This window comes from Anthonomus grandis, chromosome 16, assembly GCF_022605725.1.
Source record: "Anthonomus grandis grandis chromosome 16, icAntGran1.3, whole genome shotgun sequence".
NCBI lineage: Eukaryota > Metazoa > Arthropoda > Insecta > Coleoptera > Curculionidae > Anthonomus > Anthonomus grandis.
The window spans coordinates 5873002-5894247 of NC_065561.1; the positions used below are offsets into that span (position 1 = coordinate 5873002).

General features: G+C 34.4%; 1 protein-coding gene across 3 annotated transcripts in view; it reads left to right on the forward strand.

Annotated features, from left to right (window-relative positions):
• The window catches only part of LOC126745931 (adenylate cyclase type 5), a 652711-nt gene that overhangs the window by 364119 nt on the left and 267346 nt on the right, over window positions 1–21246 (forward strand). For all 3 annotated transcript variants that reach the window (XM_050453997.1, XM_050453996.1, XM_050453998.1), the window contains one exon: window positions 14954–15142. In XM_050453997.1, the coding sequence (XP_050309954.1) occupies window positions 14954–15142 (189 nt within the window). The remainder of the gene's footprint in view (window positions 1–14953; window positions 15143–21246) is intronic.

Genomic DNA, 21246 nt, shown 5'->3' on the forward strand with positions numbered 1-21246 from the left:
TTTGTACACGGCAGTGGAAAAACTTGATGGAACAACTATATCAGACGGCTTCAAAGCATGTGGATTATTTCCTTGGGACTCCAATGCAATAGACTATAAGTGCCTAGGAAAAAATACCCATATTATTGATAGTGTAGAAGAACTAGAAGCTAATATTAGGGAAGGCCAATCAGAAAAACAAATAAGTTTGACTTTGTTCAAAAAGCTAATAGGTGATAGAAAATGTATGTAACTGGGACAGGCGAGAATGACATCGGACGACGAGAATTTTGCAGCATTCAAAAGGTTATTTAACTACTTTAATGAAATAAGTGAAGAAGATCTTTTTTCAACATCCTTTAGGCAAATGGCAGAAGGCGATTTTAAAACAAATTATACAGAAGAGGAAATAGCAAATATGTCTATTGTTTTAGAAGGGGAAAATTATAATATTATTATGAAAATGTAAATACGTTAATTATTCTGCTAGTTTTTGTACAATTTTATTAGTATTGTGTAGTTAAAGTTGATTCGTAGGGTTTCTTTAGGGTTCTACTTACGTTTGGTTTATTATTTTCATCTATAGTGTTTAGTTTTTAGGTAGTTCATCTTGTTTGAGAGCCCCATTTTGGCCCCAATTTAGGTTATTTAGGTTATATTATTGTAAATCCCTGTAGTTCTAATTTTCTAGAATTTGTATACTTGCTTGCTTTGACTGTCAGTATTCTCCTAAAATTATTGGTCTCTTTGGGCAAAAAACAATGAAGATAATTCTAAATATTTCGAAACTGTTCCATCGGGTTTTAAAAAGGACGCGCTTCGTGACAAATCATTCAGTTTTAATTGTTTAGTCAGTTTTTACCTTGGAAACAATTAAACGACAGTCAAAGCGAGTTAGGTTAGTGTTTTTGACGTTGACAATAAAAGTGTGTTCCCGAATTTCGTTACAATTGGTGTCAGAAGTAAAGGATATTTGGAAGCTCATTTTAGTGGATGCCTTTAACAAGAAGTCAGGCCAAGATGGAGACCGAGAAATTGATGGAGCTGCTATTAAGGAAGTTTGACGAGCAAAAAGTAGAACAAGACGAACGAGACCGCAAACAAGAAGAACGAGACCGTAAACAGAAGGAAGAACAAGAACAACGAGACCGTAAACAGAAGGAAGAACAAGAAGAACGAGACCGTAAACAGAAGGTAGAACAAGAAGAACGAGACCGTAAACTGAAAGAAGAACAAGAAGAACGAGACCGCAAACAAGAAGAGCGAGACAAGAAACAGGAAGATTTACTAAAGACAATTAAATCTGACCTGAAGAAGGAAAATGAAGACCTGATAAGGACCATGAAAGATGACCTAAAGAAAGAAAATGAAGACCTGATTCGAACCATGAAAGATGACTTACTTAATTTAAAAAATAATCTTAAAAAGGAGCAGGAGGAACGAGACAGAAAACAAGAGGAACGAGTTTTACAACTCAAAGAAGATCTGGAGAAGAATCAGAAACAATTAATGACTAACTTTGAAGCAACAGTAGAAGAAGAATTGGGGCAAGTACAAAAAAAGATCCAAGAACTAGAGATGAAAGTAAAACGGACTCCTCTTCATCCCGATCCTGGAATGCAAACAATGATGAAAGTAAAGCCACCAAAATTCGACGGCAAAGAAGCTTGGAGTACCTATTTGAATCAATTTGAGGCCGCTGCTAGGGGAAATCGCTGGGATAACGAAGAAAAGGCAATCAATCTTAAGCTAAGCCTTAGAGGAGAAGCTACAGAAATATTAAGAATGGTGCCATCTGAGGATCAGCTCAATTTCGACGTACTGGTGCGTACCTTAGAGATGAGATACGGTGAAGCCCATCTACAACAAGTGTACCAGGCTCAATTGAAATCTAGAAGACAACAACCCGAGGAAGGACTCCAACAGTTTGAGGCCGATGTTGCTCGATTAGTAAATCTGGCTTACCCTTCAGCCCCAACAGAGTTCCGAGAACAAATTTCTATAAATTGTTTTATTGACGGAGTTCGAGATCCAGATACTAACCACGCTCTAAGGATGGCTCATCATAAAAGTATATCAGAAGCTTTGGCCCATGGACTAGAGTATGAGGCAGCTTTTCAAGCAACTAGAAGGCAGACACGAATAAGACAAATCAGAACTTCGGAAAGTGATCTCGAAGACCGCCTAAAGAAGCTTGAATCATTATTAGCGAGGAAACCTAAAAGACCATTGCAATGCTGGAATTGCAATGAGGAGGGGCACCTTAAACGTCAATGCCCCAAGCCTTTAAGAGATCCAAGGAACCAGGAAAACTTCAACTAGTCAGCTTTATGGGGCGCAAGCTGGCTGGGTGCTACCAAGCCCCACGTATAAGACTAAACCGGCTGCCACATCCTGGAGAGAGCTTGGTAGTACCGGGAAAAATATGCGGCCGTGAATGTGAGATGGTAGTGGATACAGGATCAAGTCATACTATCGTGAAGCCGAACATCGTAGCACACTGTAGGCTCTCAGCACCACCCAATTTAATTCTGGAGTCTGCAAATGGAAAAAGGATCCCGATTCTTGGATTGCACGAAGCTACAGTCACCATTGGCTTAACAACATTCCAACAGCCAGTACTAGTGGCAGAAATCATGGATGATGTCATATTAGGATTAGATGTTATGAATGCTCAGCAGTTTAAAATGGATGTATATAACCGGATATTGACGACGAGAAATGAAGAGATTTTTATGCACCACCTATATGAAGATAAAGTAAATACCAGAGTCGTTAAGTTATTCAAGGATGTTACTATACCAAGAAATTCAGAGGTGGTGGTTTATGCTACAACTGGAGGAAAAGAGGGAGAAACTGTTTTGATTGAGCCCATGGAAAAATGCAAACTATATGGTCAAGGAATTTTTCCAGCCAAGACGTTAACTACGCAGAAGAAATCTACTATTTTGGTTCGAATGGTAAATTTAAAAGGATATGATCAACACCTGAAACAAGGAGAGAACATTGGCGTATGCTCTGAAGTAGTGGCAATCATGAAAAATGCTGATAGAAGTCGTTATTTAAACAGACCTTTTCCTGTATGTTTACAAAACCTATTTGAAGAATCTTCTGCCAATTTAACCATGGACCAGTGTAGTAAATTGCGACGTCTTCTTGAAGAAAATCAAGATGTGTTTTCCTTGCACGATAAAGACCTGGGAAGAACTGATTTGGTGCAGCATCGAATTAACACTGGAGACAATGCTCCGATTAAACAAGCACCTCGAAGAATTCCGATAGCTAAACAAGGAGAAGTTTCCTCAATGCTTCAAGAAATGAGGACACAAGGAGTGATAGAGCCTTCTCAGAGTCCTTGGACATCTCCAGTTGTGCTAGTGAAGAAAAAGGATGGATCCACTAGATTTTGTGTAGACTATCGGCGACTGAATGATATTACCAAGAAAGACAGTTATCCCCTACCAAGAATTGACGACACCCTGGACACGCTATCAGGTTCACAATGGTTCTCAACACTCGATCTAAAGAGTGGATACTGGCAGGTAAAGATGCACCCAGAAGATAAGGAAAAGACCGCATTCTCGACTGGAACAGGACTTTGGCAGTTTACAGTAATGCCCTTTGGACTCTGCAATGCTCCAGCTACCTTTGAGAGACTTATGGACACAGTTTTACGTGGAATGACTTGGGAATAATGTTTAGTTTATCTGGATGACGTTATCATACTGGGGAAAACATTTGAAGATCATTTGAAGAATATTCAAAAGGTATTTGTTAAACTGCGAGAGGCCAACCTGAAGCTAAGTCCTAAAAAATGTTGCTTATTTCAAAAAGAAGTTCGATACCTTGGCCATGTAATGTCAGAAAAAGGTGTCAAGACTGATCCAGATAAAGTAGAGGCGATCGAAAAATGGCCACGACCCACTGACAAACACCAGTTAAGAAGCTTTCTGGGCCTTTGTACCTATTACAGAAGATTTGTAAGAAATTTCGCTAATCTTGCAAAGCCTCTACATAAGCTCACGGAGGACAAAGTGGTATTTAGTTGGTCAACAGACTGTGAAGAAGCATTTCAACAGTTAAAGAGAGCACTATGCACATCTCCAATTTTAACATATCCGATTCCTGGACAAACTTTTATTTTGGATACCTATGCGAGTAATGTTGGAATTGGGGCCGTTCTATCACAAAAATATGAAGATGGCGAGCAAGTGATAGCTTATTTCAGTAAAACGTTATCAAAACCAGAAAGAAACTATTGTGTCACTAGACGAGAGCTATTGTCAGCAGTAAAAGCTATTGAACATTTCCATAAATATTTGTATGGTCAACGATTTATCCTTAGAACCGACCATGCTTCGTTGAAATGGCTGTTTCAGTTTAAAAACCCCGAAGGACAAATAGCAAGGTGGCTTCAACGATTACAAGAGTATGACTTTACAATAGAACATAGGAAAGGCGCATATCACCAAAATGCCGATGCTTTATCGAGAAGACCCTGTATTGAAACATGTCAACATTGTTTTAAAAAGGAATCAAAACAGCATCCAGAGATATTTACTTGTAATCGTATTGGCCTTCACAGTTCTAAAGAGTGGGATGTAGCTAGTTCAATCCAAGATCAGTGTGATGACCCAGTATTTGGTCTTATTTACGAACTGAAATCTCGAGAAATTTCAAAACCAGAATGGAAAGACATTTGTGACAAATCTCCAGAACTTAAAGCTTATTGGTCTCAATGGAATTCATTGGTTATAAAAGATGGATTATTAAAAAGAGTCTGGGAGAGCGTAGATGGAAAAGAAAAGACATATCTGACAGTCCTTCCTCGAAAACGTATTCCGGAAGTCCTTGAAGCTGTTCATGGTGGTGTCGGCGGAGGACATTTTGGAGTTAGTAAGACCTTGGCAAAAGTGAGAGAACGGTTTTACTGGCTGAACAGTCATCAAGATGTTGAACGCTGGTGCCGACAGTGTGAGCAGTGTTCGTCAAGCAAGGGCCCAAAAACCCGGACAAGAGGAAAGATGATGCAGTATCTTGTTGGTGCACCTTTTGAACGAATTGCCATAGACGTAGCAGGACCCTTTCCTACTAGTAGCTCCAGAAACCGATATGCTCTTGTTGCTATGGATTACTTTAGTAAGTGGCCCGAGGTTTATCCGATTCCAAACCAAGAAGCAACGACAGTAGCTGAAGTGCTGTTCCAGAACTGGATTTGTCGATTTGGTGTACCCAGAGAGATACATTCAGACCAAGGAAGGAACTTTGAGTCACAAATATTCCAACAAGTATGCCAGTTGCTGGGAATCAATAAGACCCGTACAACCCCACTACACCCTCAGTCTGATGGAATGGTTGAAAGATTTAACCGCACATTTGAAACCTATTTAAGGATGGTAGTAAACTCTAAGCAAACCGACTGGGATACCTGTATACAACCATTCCTATTGGCATATCGTTCTTCTATCCACAAGTCAACTGGAAAAAGCCCGGCAAAAGTTGTCTACGGTGATGAACTTCGTTTACCTTTGGACATTATTACTGGAAGACCCCATAAGTCTGAAACCCTGGAGGAGTACGTCGACCATTTACAAGAGCGTTTACAAATTGTTCACGAACAAGCACGGGATAAACTTCATCTAGAAAGTAACAGAATTAAATCACGTTATGACATAAAGGCAAATTCTACCGGTTTTAATCCTGGGGATAAAGTCTGGTTATACAATCCACGGAGGACGAAGGGCAAGTCACCAAAGCTCCAGAAGGATTGGGAAGGTCCATTCAATGTGGTCACCAGAATCAACGACGTGGTGTACCGTATCCAGCGACATCCGACAGCGAAGATGAAAATTGTAAACATCGTCCGGCTAGCGCCCTATCATGACTCAGGTGGTCCCATGTTTGATCGGGACGATCAAACTTGAGAGGGGAGCAGTATTATGAAAATGTAAATACGTTAATTATTCTGCTAGTTTTTGTACAATTTTATTAGTATTGTGTAGTTAAAGTTGATTCGTAGGGTTTCTTTAGGGTTCTACTTACGTTTGGTTTATTATTTTCATCTATAGTGTTTAGTTTTTAGGTAGTTCATCTTGTTTGAGAGCCCCATTTTGGCCCCAATTTAGGTTATTTAGGTTATATTATTGTAAATCCCTGTAGTTCTAATTTTCTAGAATTTGTATACTTGCTTGCTTTGACTGTCAGTATTCTCCTAAAATTATTGGTCTCTTTGGGCAAAAAACAATGAAGATAATTCTAAATATTTCGAAACTGTTCCATCGGGTTTTAAAAAGGACGCGCTTCGTGACAAATCATTCAGTTTTAATTGTTTAGTCAGTTTTTACCTTGGAAACAATTAAACGACAGTCAAAGCGAGTTAGGTTAGTGTTTTTGACGTTGACAATAAAAGTGTGTTCCCGAATTTCGTTACAATATCTTAAGACTTTCAGACCTAAATAAAGAACAGTTCACCATTGAACCCACAGTTATTGAGGTAATCGACACAAATATAGAAGAAAAGCAGAAGAATAACGCCAGTGAAAAGATGAATACTGATAGCAAAATTCTGACACCAGTTGATAATTTGTCGTCCATAGAATTATTTTTACCTAAACCATAAACACCTAAGAGGAATGGCAAAAGAGCAGTAACCAAAATGCCTTATGTTATTTTGTCGTAGAGTTTCAAAAAGATTGTTGAGGAAAAAGAACAGCTTCAGGGAAGAGGAAGAGCAGAAGAATCAAAGAAAAGACTCAAGCGACAGGCTGCAAAAAAGACAGAAAAGGAAAACAAAGGCAAGACTCTAACTGCAAGGAAAGATGATCATCAAAGCCATGTTAGAAAAAAATTCGGATCTCCGCCAAAAAAGCATCTTTCCCTCTGCACACCTTTGACGGCATCCACTTCATCAATGGAGAATTTGTTACAAAATAAAGTTTGCGCTATATTTGCGTGAAAAATATAAACAGGTCGAAACCAGAACTTAGGTGTAAAAACTGTACGAGAACATATCATGTAAAATGTTTGGAAAAGAAAGGTCAACATTTGAAATATTTAACCGTTATCAAGTGTAAACTAATAACAACTAATATTCTACAGGCCTATACAGGGTGTCATTATAATGGTGTAAAAAAATTCGGGGGGTGATAGTACTCCTAAAAATTTTAAAAAAAGTTCCTATAACTATAGGGCGGAAAATGCATATTAAGGGAGTTAGGGGCACTGAAAGGGTAAATTTAAAAAACGGTTTTTTGAAATTGTAGGCTTAAAAAACGAGATAAAATTTCGAAAAAAAATCCTCTGCCATAAATTTTGACCCAAAATCAAATGGTGATACAGAAAAATAATTTGGAAAATCGGAAAGGGTAGTTTTTGCAAGGGTAGGGGGTTAATTCGTGAATAACTTTTTTTAGGTTATTTTTTTCGCAACGTGGGTTCATTTTTTAAAAACTACATACTTTTTCCTACAAAAAAGGTACTCTTGTTGCACATCGCCCAGAACGATGGTTTTCGAGAAAATTGAAGGCAAAAAGTTTGCTCTGATGGGTTGCTAACTGGTTAAACAACATAAACCTATGAAAGTTATGGGGTTTCAAAAGTAAACACGTAGTTATTAAATAATTAATTGAAAAATCTAAATTTTATGATTTTTAAAACATCTTATTGCTTTAAAAAACGAAATAAACCAATTACCAAAATTCCTTATTAAAATAATGCATTTCTTAATTCATTCATAGTAAATGTTCAAAGTGACCACCATTCATTTCAATGCAGACATCTGCTCTTCTTCTCCATGATCTGCGTACCCTGTGGAATATCCCTGGGGTTGTACGAATTTGATTGGAACAGTCGATAATGCGTTGACGTAGTTGCTCTTCAGTATTAATCGGCACTGAGTAAACCAAAGTTTTCAAGTGGCCCCAGAAGTAGAAATCTAATGGATTAAGATCTGGTGATCTTGCTGGCCAAGCTTGTGGACCACCACGTCCTATCCAACGCCTCTCAAAAACTTGGTTTAAATGATTCCTCACCGCTAGCGGAAAATGAGCTGGTGCACCATCATGCATAAAATACGTGATCTGCCTCTGTGCTATGGGAACTTCCTCCAAAAGTGCTGGTAGATCATGTATTAGAAAATTAAGGTAACTTTGACCATTTAGCCTAAAATGTTTATTATTATAAATAACAAGCGACTTTTCAAAAGGTGTCAAATTAACCTCGGGGGTAGAAAAAATGGTCCAATAAGTCTATCGCCAAGAATTCCCGCCCAAACATTAACTGAGAATCGAATTTGGTGTCGACTTTCCACAACAGCATGAGGGTTCTCATCGGACCAGTGATGTGTATTATGGTAATTGAAAATTCCATTTCTTGTAAACCCAGCTTCATCCGTGCATAAAATATTTGCCAAAAAAGGGGTTCTTGTACCTGTTTTCTTAATAACCAACGACAGAAGATGACTCGAGCGGGATAGTCTGCCGGAGCAAGAGCTTGTAACCTTTGGATGTGATACGGATGCAGGAGTTGAGTCTTAAGAGTCATCCACACAGAATGGCGACTCACGTTTTCCCGCGCTGCAATTCTCCTTACAGATATCCCCGATAGAATAAGGAATTTTGGTAATTGGTTTATTTCCTTTTTTTAAAGCAATACGATGTTTTAAAAATCATGAAATTTAGATTTTTCAATTAATTATTTAATAACTACTTGTTTACTTTTGAAACCCCATAACTTTCATAAGTTTATGTTGTTTAACCAGCTAGCAGCCCATCAGAGCAAACTTTTTGCCTTCAATTTTCTCGAAAACCATCGTTCTGGGCGATGTGCAACAAGAGTACCTTTTTTGTAGGAAAAAGTATGTAGTTTTTAAAAAATGAACCCACGTTGCGAAGAAAATAACCTAAAAAAAGTTATTCACGAATTAACCCCCTACCCTTGCAAAAACTACCCTTTCCGATTTTCCAAATTATTTTTCAGTATCACCATTTGATTTTGGGTCAAAATTTATGGCAGAGGATTTTTTTTCGAAATTTTATCTCGTTTTTTAAGCCTACAATTTCAAAAAACCGTTTTTTAAATTTACCCTTTCAGTGCCCCTAACTCCCTTAATATGCATTTTCCACCCTATAGTTATAGGAACTTTTTTTAAAATTTTTAGGAGTACTATCACCCCCCGAAATTTTTTACACCATTTCAATGACACCCTGTATATTGATGATGTGCGTAGTCATGTAGAACTTTTGATCATGCGTCAAATACACTATATCGTATAGAGTTCTGACAGTAAGGGCTTTCAGATATTAGGAATTTTGACACTCGTCTGACTTCAAGAAATTTTCTTTTTTTTCCAGTGTTGTTCTTTACATAGAATTTTTGCTTCCGCCCAATGCATGTTATGCCCGTTAAACCAAGTGTGTATTGCAATTCCTGAGAAACTTCTCCTGTTCAGCTCCATTTTTGGGGCTCCTTTTTCCTAACTTCCAAAAGTCTCGCCAATGTATGAGTCTCCGCATTCACATGGTATTTGATACATACAGTTCTTGTTGTCCACTAGGATTTTTGGTTTTATCTTCGATACTAAACCTCGTATGATTGTATACGACGTAAAAACAGTTTTTACGTCATATACAACCTTAAGGTCGTCACTGTTGTTGCAAATTGTGGCCGCCCTTTTATATAGTGATTTAATGTTTTCCACGTTTGTTGACGCCCGATGATTTGAGTTATAGTACAAGTACTGGCTAGTATGTGTGGGTTTTGCGGTAGACTAAAGTCTTAAGGCGCTCGTCCCAGAAAATGAATGTGCAATATCTTGGGGATAAAATATGATGTTCTTAAAGCGGGCCCTTTAAAACATTCCATGTAAATGTTGGCTCCGACTGGAGATAGTGGGAAGCTCATTGGGAGTTCTCCATCTTGGTCGCAAAACCTATCTTTGACTTGAAAGTAGGAATTACGAAGACAAATTTCCAAAAGGCGCATCACTCTCTTAAGTGGTAGTCCAGTGCGTTTAGCAAGGGTCGTGTCCTTCATGAGCCTTTCTTTAATGATGTTCAAGGATTGATGGGCACATTGTATACAGACTTTCAACATCACAGCATACAAGGCTGTCACCAGGTCCGATATTTGCGATCTGAAGTAGTTCGACGAAGTTGATTGAGTTTTTTACGAATGGTCCGTTGCAGTGGTTTATTAATGTTCAACAAAAACCTAGAAAGTTCGGATGTTGGAGAATGTTGGATGTGGTGTGGTGGTTTGTTGTGGTGTGGAGTGAGTTTGGTCCGAAATGCATCCGAAATATGAGCTGAATAGTTCTTGAGTGCTCTGTAGATTCTTCCCTCTAGTGTTTGGTGTAGGATCTTTAGTACGCATCCGTTCTTTACCTTTGTTCAAAACTTCTTTAACTTTATTTTTATAAATATCCACGTCTATTATAACTGTTGCGTTGCCCTTGCCCGCCGAAAGGATCTTGATGTCTTTATCTACGCTAAGCTCATAATGTGAGATATCATCTACAGTCTTAGAGATACCAATCGAAGGAATCGCGTTAGTTGACTAGCTTGGGCCCAGGAACATGTCACTTGACAGCAAAATAAATAGCAAAATCTTTTAGTAACTGGTTAATCTCGCCTTGGCTTGTATTCAGATTCTCAAAGAGTACGTGTATGGAGGGCACCTGCACAAGAAATCGAATCCATCATACTCAGGAGATCATACTCACAATTATAGAGGAGGCACAATTATGGTATGGGCAGGAATTTCTCTTGGAGAGAAAATGAGAACTGAGCTCGTTCTTCTGGATTATCAGAAGACCGCTACGTTATAAATGTTCTAGAATCTATTGTTGTTCTATAAGAAAAGTAGAATATTCGTATTTTAGACTGGCCAGCTTAATCACCTAATCTCAGTTCTATAGAGAATGTCTCAATTACTTTCAAAACCAAATTAAACCAAAAATTAGCTATTTCAAGCTCTGCAGCAGTGTTGAATAGCATTTTTCCAAGAAGATAACTTAATCCTTAGCATGGAAAGATGTTGTAGATCCACAATCAATGCACGAGGAGGTCTCCATTGTTCCATGTTTATTTTTTCTTCTCTATTTTTTTATATAATTTTGATTACAAATTTGTTTGTTGTCTTGCATATATTGTTATTAATTTTTAATTTTTCTTATAAAAATCGGTATTTTGATATTACGTCATAATTAGTTTGTTATTAAGATATCTCCACTTATAATGGTAACGATTATTTAATTTAAAAATTAATATTTAATTTAAAAACCACTTTATAATTAAAATAATTCAATATTCCTTAATTTTGAGTAAGAGTTTGTGTGTATATTGAAATATACACATCTGATTTTCTTAGTTTGGCAATCTATTTTTTTGAATTCGTACTTTTATGATGTGAAGTACTCAAATAAATGACATCAATAAGGTTAAACGTAGTTCTGCTAAAAGCTCTTTATACAGAGTGATTCATTAAGAATGGGTAATCTCTTAACTGGAGACACACAAAAATATGGCGATTGAGCTTAACATGTCTTATACAAATGTTGCAGGTTTACGAGATACAGGGTATCTAAAGTTGGAATTTTAATTTGAAATTTCTTAATAATTTTGTGGTTTTAAGCAGTATCGTCTTAAAAATTGGCGACTTTACCTGTTTTGACATTAAAAATTACGAATTTTGTGGTGAATATAGCATTATTTATACAGGGCGTTAGTTACACCCTGTTACTTAGCTAAAACGACTGGAAAATCTAGAATGCAGTTCAATTTTGAATGAAAAAAGGAACTCTTGCTTATTTCATGTGACTCTATTAGTTTTTAAGTTACTTGCATTTTAAACATTCAGAGTAAAGAATCCTAAGCCACCGTTGTTATTACATTGACTTATTTTTAGGTAGGCTTGTGTCAGCATTTATCAGTTTTTCGTGTAAAGAAATTATATGACAATTTTACTGTCACTAAGCAAGAGTGTATTAATTGAAGTAAAAATTCTAAAATAAAAAAATGCCACGTCATAATAAACATTCCAGCAGTGAAATGCGTGATATGATTTGCGTTTTTGCTCAGTCAAATTATAGTGGACTTGGTGCAGCCAGAAGGTATTTAGAATTATATCCAAATCGAAGACACCCTAATCATAAACTGTTCAGACGTCTTTATACCCGCCTAGGTGATTTCGTCCTAACAGGGTGTTTTCGTCTTAAAACCTTGAATGGTGCTCCAAAAAATATCAACATCGATGACGAAGAAGAGGTTTTAGGTCGTATTTTGGAAAATGTAGATCTCAGTACTAGTCGGTTAAGTACAGCTACTAGACGAGGTGTTTTTAATTGGAAAAGCAATACTCCGAAGATTCACATGCTCTAAAGGAACGACATTTTCAGCATATTTTATTTGTCCTTTTAAACTTCCTCCTAATCTGAACGGGCCCCTCTATATAAACTTTCTTAAATAAATTCCTATTAAGCCAATGTAATATCGGTGGCTTAGGATTTTATACGCTTAAATTTTATGTTTAAAATGCAAATAACTTAAAAACTGATGAAGTTACATCAAATAAACAAGAGCACCTTTTTTATTCAAAATTGAACTGCCTTTTAGATTTTAGTAATCTAGTCGTTTTACCCGTAACTGATTAGGCAAAAAAGATATGTTGTAATTTAACTAAGTAACAGGGTGTAACTAACGCCCTGTATAAAAACAGGTTATATTTGCTAGGTTAAGTGTTTAGGAGGACAATAAATATTTTCATATTTCAAAAGCCTGATGGTTTTTACAAGCTAATTATAAATTTAAAATACCTTAACTCCTTTATCAGTTTAAAGACTTTTTCAAAGAAATTTCTTTATGGTATCACTGGAAATTAAAGAAGCTTATTTCTTAATACCTGTAGGCAAAAGAGAAGACTTAACATTTTAATTTAAGGAAAAATTTCTTAAATCTAATTGTCTCCCTTCTGGGTTGAATTTTATACCACTATTATTTACAAAAGTACTGAAATCAGTTGGTGCCTTATTCGGAAGCAAAGTCTATCTATTAGTAATATACCTCGATGATCTTTTATTAAGAAAATCGCAAAAAAAATTATACATTTTACTACTTATACTCTCGAGAATTTTGGCTTTATATTTATTTATCAAAAGAACATGACATCGATCTCAAGCTTGCTAGTATTTAGGTTTTATACACAATTCTATTGAGTTTTCCATTTCATTAATAGAAATATATCATATCATTTTTCTAAATTAAATATTGTACTATAAGGGTTTTTTCGCAACTTAAATTTGTGTCTATTTGTCTTACAGTATCTTATGCTTGGTTACTTGTAAAAACCTCTGGAAAGGACACAGTATTTAGCTCTAGAGCAAACATAAGGTAATTTTAGTTTTAGTAAGAAAATGTTAATTGCATCAAATTTATGTAAAGAAATCGGTGTTTAAGTAATACTTATATCTCTCTCTATCATTAAAAACTTTTTAAAGGTTGAACCGTTTACAGAGTTTAATTCTTTTATATTAAGCTATTTGGCATTGGTGTGAAAGTAGAAAATTATGCACCTTTCATGTATCAGTCATGAGGTCACGTGACAATAAGGAAGCTGATTTTGGCTTTCATCAACATAAGTTAGAGACATAATGGGAGGTTATTGATAAACATTATAATTATTCATCAGTAGTACTCGTCTTCATTCCAGATATAGACCTTTTTCCTTCCGCCTTTTGCGGGTCTTCTCTCTTGTAACTAGCCTCTACTTCTACTTTCCCTTTCTACGGTACAGAAATAGCAGAAATTACAAAACTACGAAATATTATATCGCTCTTTTTATCTGTAAGCAAAGCAATACACGTCGATGTTATTAGTGACCTTATTACACAATGTGTCTTAGTGGCACTAACATGATTAATATCTAGATCAGACAAATGCTTACAATTTTTTTGTTCTAATGCCGCGACTTTAGTTAATACAAGTAACGAATCGATAGTATATAATGGAACTTATTTCACCATATTTTCACAATTAGTTTTTAATAAGTCGTAAATGCAAATTTTCATTTACAGTGAATAATTAACAGGTAGTGCATAACATTTTGCTTATCCTACTATTCAGTCCAGATTTTCAGATTCATCCTTGGAAGCTTGTTTTTAAATAACATCACAGATATTCATTTCAAAACAAGAGCGAAAATAAATATTCCATTGTTGGTTACAGAATAAAATTAATAAATTAATTATTTTAACAAAGCATAAAATATATTATCGCAATGATTATGAAATAAAGCTATTATTTTTATCAAAAACTTTATAGGACTCTATAGATTTTGTAAAAGTAGTATAAAAAAAGTGCTCTTTTAGGTATTTTGTGATATCGTTGTATATTTTTGTTTTAGATATTTCTTTTTCTGTGTTCGATATTTTACATTAAATCGGAAAATTCGACATGATTTAATGTATTTATTTTTTTTTATATTTGGTAAATTAAGATGATAAATAGCTTAAGTAGATGCCACTGAAAACCACTAAAAATAATCTGTTCAATCTAAATCGATCGATAATGGGTTTTCGACGGTGTTTCAACTTTGAAACTATACTTACTGTTACTAACTGTGTATTCAAAAGTCCTTCTACCAAACTTAAGGCTCTTAACTAATACTTACGAAAATTATGATTTCGTAAAGTTGAGCATAAGGCAACAATAAAGTTCCATATAGATTAAATCTCCTTGCATAAAATGCAAAGCTCACGTTAACACAGAAATAATTTTGATGGAAATGTAAACCAGGGAACTGTGTTAAAATTTCTTTGATCTACCTTAACCAAAGGCATTCTTTTGATACTAGTTTGTAGTGTACACAATTTATAATTAATAATTTAACTATTCAAAAACCATATAAGATAATTCTAATGAAAGAAAATATTGTGTTAACCTTTATAATTATTTTTTAGAATTTGTTTTTTATTTTGTAGATCTGTTTATCCATTTTTTTCGGAAAGGGTCGTCCACTGATTGCTACAGTCTTTGCTGTTATTTCGACATACTTAACATATGCTTTGATGCCAAACCGATTAAAGGATGCTGTACTCTCTGGAACGATATTAGCTATAACTGAACTGCTCTTGTTGGTTTATGTTGGATATTTAAAGGATTGTCCCAATGTAAGTAAAGCTTCAATATCTAACATCGAACAATAAATTATTTTACGGAATTAGAGGTTTTAGTTGGATCTAAATATGTTTCAATTTTTTACACTCCCATATAAAGGTTATAAAAGTTATATAATCTACCTTTTATAACAAATAAGTTTGTTTGATTGATGTATTTTAAACGGTAATTTATGTCTTAGCATAACTTACTTAGCACTAAGTGTAAATATGAAAATCGTAATAAGACCTGCATAAAAAAATATGTAATTTCAGATTTATAATAACACACAGACATGCTCGAAATCGTTAAACATTACTAATTTGAAGAGCAGTCCTAGATAGAAAAGTAAATAAAAATCGGGTCCCTTCATTGTTTGGTCTTAGACTCAGCATGTTAAAATTTAATTTAATTTTTAGTTTTTTTTTGAATTTTGACACAAGTTATTATTGTACAGAAAATATCTATAAATCATAGTTAATAGTATATAGAAATCAGTGCATTAACCATTTGTATATGAAACGGATATAATCCATAATCTCTTATATTGTGATAGTGTCTGGTAACAGATAAACTCTAATATTTCGCTCTAAACATTTTCTTTTTATTTAAAAGATTATTGATAATTTATTCAAGATAATATTTATTTCTCTTAGAATATTTTTACTTGGAGAACTCAAAAGTGCCCAAATATAGATAAGCGGAAAATATATGACCCGAAAATGAAATGTAAGGAACTGGATTTTTTCGTGGTGTGAGAGTTAACTTAGCACGGAAAGTTAAATGACGTAAAGATATATTTGTCGGGATATTTCATAAGTTGAGAAGAAATAGAAAAAGTAGTATTTGCCATGTACTTCTTCAGGGCAGATCAAGACTTCTTGCTGACACATGTTTCCGCTTATTGAGTAGTTCAAGACAACATACTAAGTCATTGTGAGCTCTCCAGAGTCATAGGAGTTCTTTATTAAAACACTCAAGCATTAGCAAATTATTAAACATATAATGCGGTATCTAAAAAAGTCTATTTGATAATCCATGTAACCATTGCTTGTTAGTCGTTAGTTGTCTATAGGAATAGCTTAAAAATGAAAATTTGTTTCTTTAGATTTTTATTCATTTCTTTTATCGTTTTCTTTTAAATTTTTTTTTCTAATCTATAATTATTTTTGTTTTCACTTTAAATATTTTCCTTTGGAGCCACCTTAAAAAACGTCGCATATCAAAGTAGTAATAAACATATTACTTAAAAATTAGAAAAATTTTGACAAAATTAATAGGTTAAATCAAGAAAAATTAATTATGATTAAAGTTTAGAAACGCTGCAAAGAAGATACCAATGTTGCTCTGAGAAGTATAGAGGACACATTGCATGCTTTAACTTATAAGTAATATTATTATTACTTAAAAATTCAATATTTTCGTTTGGTTTATTTAAGGAATAATATAAAAATTCATGTTTTTAGCTGTATGGATAGTGAAACATCGCGTGTTTTTTCTTAATACATCGGTCATGATAAATTATTAAAAATTTAATTTTCACTTGAATTGGGTAAAATTTGAGTTAATCGCAAGAACTTAATTTTAACGTTTCCAATGCTTTGCGGTATACTTTTTTAACTAAATCGGTATACAGGATGGGTCATTTTAAACAAAAAACGTAAAAAAAAAATCAAACTGCTCTAGTGTCTAAAGGATAACATAAATAAAAAAGTGCTTTGATGAAAATATTTCATTTTACCAGACACACAACATGTTTTGATGATTAAAGTTTTTTTTTACTTAAATTGTATATATTTTATATATCATTATTATTATTTGAAATAATTAAATAATTATTTGTTTATCTCAAATTTGAATACATAATACAGAATGAGCAATAATGAATACTGTCCAAGAGGGTCATGCCCAACAATATTATTTTCTTTAATAACTTTTTAGGAGTCGCATCTACCGGTTTCATATTGTTCTTACTAAACAATGTATGAAGCGTATTATTTATGTGTAATAATAATTTTTTTAAATTTTAGTAGTTTTTTAATTATTCGAGTTTTTGTTCAGGTATGAATAAAAAAGTTTAAATATTTCGATGTTATGTTGAATAGATGTTAGAGTTCCCCTAATATGGGTAATAATATCAACTTATGAATATCTGAACGGTATCTAATTTTATTGTATAAATAAAGCGAATATATAAATAATTACAATAAAGAATAATGAAGAGGCATAATATAGTCCTCTATTGTACATATTTAGCCAGCCTACTTTCTTTAGTTGAAGCCTTATAGGGTTGCGTTTTCGTATACTATATATTACCCGAGGCATGCATTTTTAAATGACTTCAGCATTTGGGCATTATACAGATCACATTACAACATAGAGTTGCAGTTGTGTTGTTGATCACATTACAACATCTGTGTAGGTCTAGGCCTGATGATGCTCCGATAGGAGCGAAACACGTGTAGCATTTAAAAAATTATATGAATTTGATGAGACCGTGACTTTTGTGTTTTTACTTTTGTTTTGTTTTCGTTTGGTCTCTTAGAGAAAAAAAATGGATGATACGTTTCTATTTGAATTAGTTTTTATCCTATTAATAACCTGTCTAATAGCTTGCAGCGCTTGCATCATATTTGCTTGTAAGGATGCTGTTGTAAGGAAGACTGTTGTTATCTTGTAATTCCTGGGGCTCTGTCGTATTCCTTTTTTTCTCGCGTGATCTTGGTTTAAAATCCATTGAAACACCCTTATAAATCATTCTTTCATTAAATAAAACTTTATAAAAATAAATTTAGCAGCACAGGTTACAGGCGTATTTACTTAGAAATCGCACATTTTTAATTCCTGTCAATTTAATAGTGGTGAATATGCCAGCTATTTTCCGTCATTCTCCATCATTATGTTATCTCCAGGAATCATCTCGGTGGCACAAGCGGCAAGTATAACGCGCGACATATCTGAAGACACGTGAAAGCGAATTTTTCGAAAGATTGGTCTAGCAAATATACAAGTTGGAGAATTCATAATCACGCATTGTTCAATATAGTGGCAAAACCGCATCATCGACGAGAGATGAGGAGTCGCCTCCGGTCGTCTGATATATATCTGCAGTTTTTAACTTTTACAGAATAAAGGATCCCACAAACCAATGCAAATTATTTGCAGCGGATTCGTAATGTAAAGTTCGCAGTAAAATCCGTAGCGGAATCCGTAGGGAACCTCATATCGGAACGAACTAAATCGCATCATATACGTCATATTTTCATTATCAAAAAGACTATTCATAGATACACAAAAAATGTATACATCTTCAGATGAAGAAGAAGCCTTTATGTTACTTGCACTGGAAAAGGATAATTTAAGGTAAAATTGATATTATACTCTAAAAATAAGTAATATTATGTATTCTATTTAGGAAAAAATAAAATGGATTCACGATATTAATAAAGAAAGACTTCAATATAGGGAATATCATACATTATTGCCACAGTTACGAAAAGACGAGAAGCGATGTTGCTATTGTAGAATGACTATAGATTGTTTCCATGAACTTTTACATCTTATAGAAAATGATATCCAAAAAGCAGATACAAATTACCGAGAAGCCATTTCGCCCAAAGAACGATTAACCATAATACTAAGGTAGATCATAAAAACATCAATTTTTCAAAAGCAGTTTATTAATAAAAAATATACCTACATATGTAATTCTGTAGTAAAGGCCATGTATAAAGGTATTTATTTCTATACTAATGGATTAAATGAGTTAAGGTAGTTAGAAGCTGATAATTCTTTTGCAGCTGGTTGGTATTTGATGTCATCATCATGGTCTTGGTTGGTTAGTGTGATATCAGCATCGTTTGGAGTCATTGGTGAACATAGGGACATCAGTGAATTATTTTCAACGGATGGGATGTTGGAATAACTACTTGTACTTGCAGGTTTAGGTTGATAGCTATTTGGAGAATTTTCTTCCAACTGAAGTAACTTCTGTTCCATGATGATTTGCGCAATTTTAATTTTTGTGTTTGTGTAATATTTTATGGTAGCAATATGAGCCAGAAAAAGTTGCTCAATTGCATCCTTTGCCGGGGCAATGCAACAGCTTTGCCCTTTTTTTGCTTTCAAAATATGTTATCATATCTTTTACAGAAGTTGATAACTCAGAATTGCGCTTTCTGTTTGCTTTGTGTATACCAACTGGAGTATTAGGCACAGGTGTAAGAGTAGGAGTAATACTGAAAATAGGTGGAGTTAATTCTGATGATTAAACCTGAATAATGTCCATATTTAATTTTGAGAAACGCCAGTTTGTGTTTCTTGTAAGTCTTGATTCTTACTAATTTGTTCTGATTCGGAAATTTCACTTATTTCTACGCTTTTAGGTGACTCCATATTTATCAATGCTGTAGATTGCGGTGAACGGGTATCGCTAATATTAGATATAGTTTTGGCAAAATTTAAAAATGGTTTAAATGATTCCATCTGATCTGCCCATATACATTTTTTAACATTAGTTGCCGCTTGCCCTATTTTTAATTTATTGCTTCTAATATATTTAGCATAAGTGTCGCGCAGATTCCTCCATTTTTTTTTAATATCTTCGTTTTTAGGTATCTGGATACTGGAGACACATTTTATACAATTGGCCATAGTTTTAGAGTTGATTTTTCGACAGTAAGTGGTATAGTCACAGAAGTGTGTGAAGCTTTATGTCAAAATTTGCAACCTATATATTTACCCGAACCCACTACAGACATATGGAAAAATCTGAAGAAGGTTTTAGAAATACAAGGCAATTCCCAAATTGTATTGACAGTATTGATGGCAAGCATGTTACTATAAAATGCCCAGACAAAACGGGATCTAATTATTGGTGTTATTTAAACAAGTTTTCAATAGTATTAATGGCTATTGTTGGCCCGGATTATATATTCATTTCAGTTGATATTAGAGGTTTTGGCAAAAACAGTGACGGTGGCATTTTTGAAACGTCTTACATGGGAAGAAGATTCAAAGCAAATTTAATAAGTGTGCCCGAACCAAAAAATCTCCCAGGACAAAATGTATCTTCTCCTCATATCTTAATTGGAGACGAAGCTTTTGCATTAAAACCATATTTGCTAAGGCCTTTCCTATACAAGCAAAGTAAAACAGATGTTTTTAAAGAAAATTATAATGTAAGACTCTGCAGGGCGAGAAGAGTGGTAGAAAATGCTTTCGGCATATTAGCACAAAAATTGTGTATATTTTATAGACCAATGGAAACAAAAATTGAAAATACCATTCTTACTGTGCGAAGTGCATGTATTTTACATAATTTCTTACGAATAAAAAATTGTGATGATCGATTAATGGAACTTTTAGACCCACCAGAACCTGAACTTGGAGCTTTTCAAAATTTTAACAATGACCCAAGACAAGCAGCAAGATTAGCATTTTCTGTACGGGACAAATTTGCTCCTTTTTTTAATTCAGGTCTATGAAGAAGGGTGGTTTTATGACATATTTTGTGGTAATAAGCTCCATTTCCATTTTTTTATTTTAATATACTCCACTTTATGTAAGCTTTGCCACAAACTGCGTGCTTAGTCGGACGTATTTGTACGATATATGCAACCTATAGGTAATATTGTTACGCTATTAAATATTTCATTCTAGATATACCTAAAAATAAATTAAGTCTTATAAACAGCAATGCACTTACCATTTTCGCCTATTTCTTCTCCTATTTTGTTCCAAATCTTATCTTTTTTGCGCACATTTCTATAATCCTATTTCATGAGAGTCATACAATATTGAGTACTTTCGGACCAACTCAATATTTTTTTTTTCCATATTGATTATTTCTTATGTTTATTAGATACTGCGAAACTACTGCGAATCCCAAACAAACGCACTTGATTGCGAAGTAAGATTCCGTCCGAATTAATACGCAGACAATTCGCAGTCTAAACTAAAAAAATCGCGCGTGTCTGAATTCGTCTATCTACCCCAACGGAAACAATATGATACGAATCTTGAGCGGTGCGAAATTTCACAGTTGCTGCGAAATTTCCGCGTTGGTTTGGGGGATCCTTAACAATAATAATATCGGCAAGCCGTATTTTGCTTTATG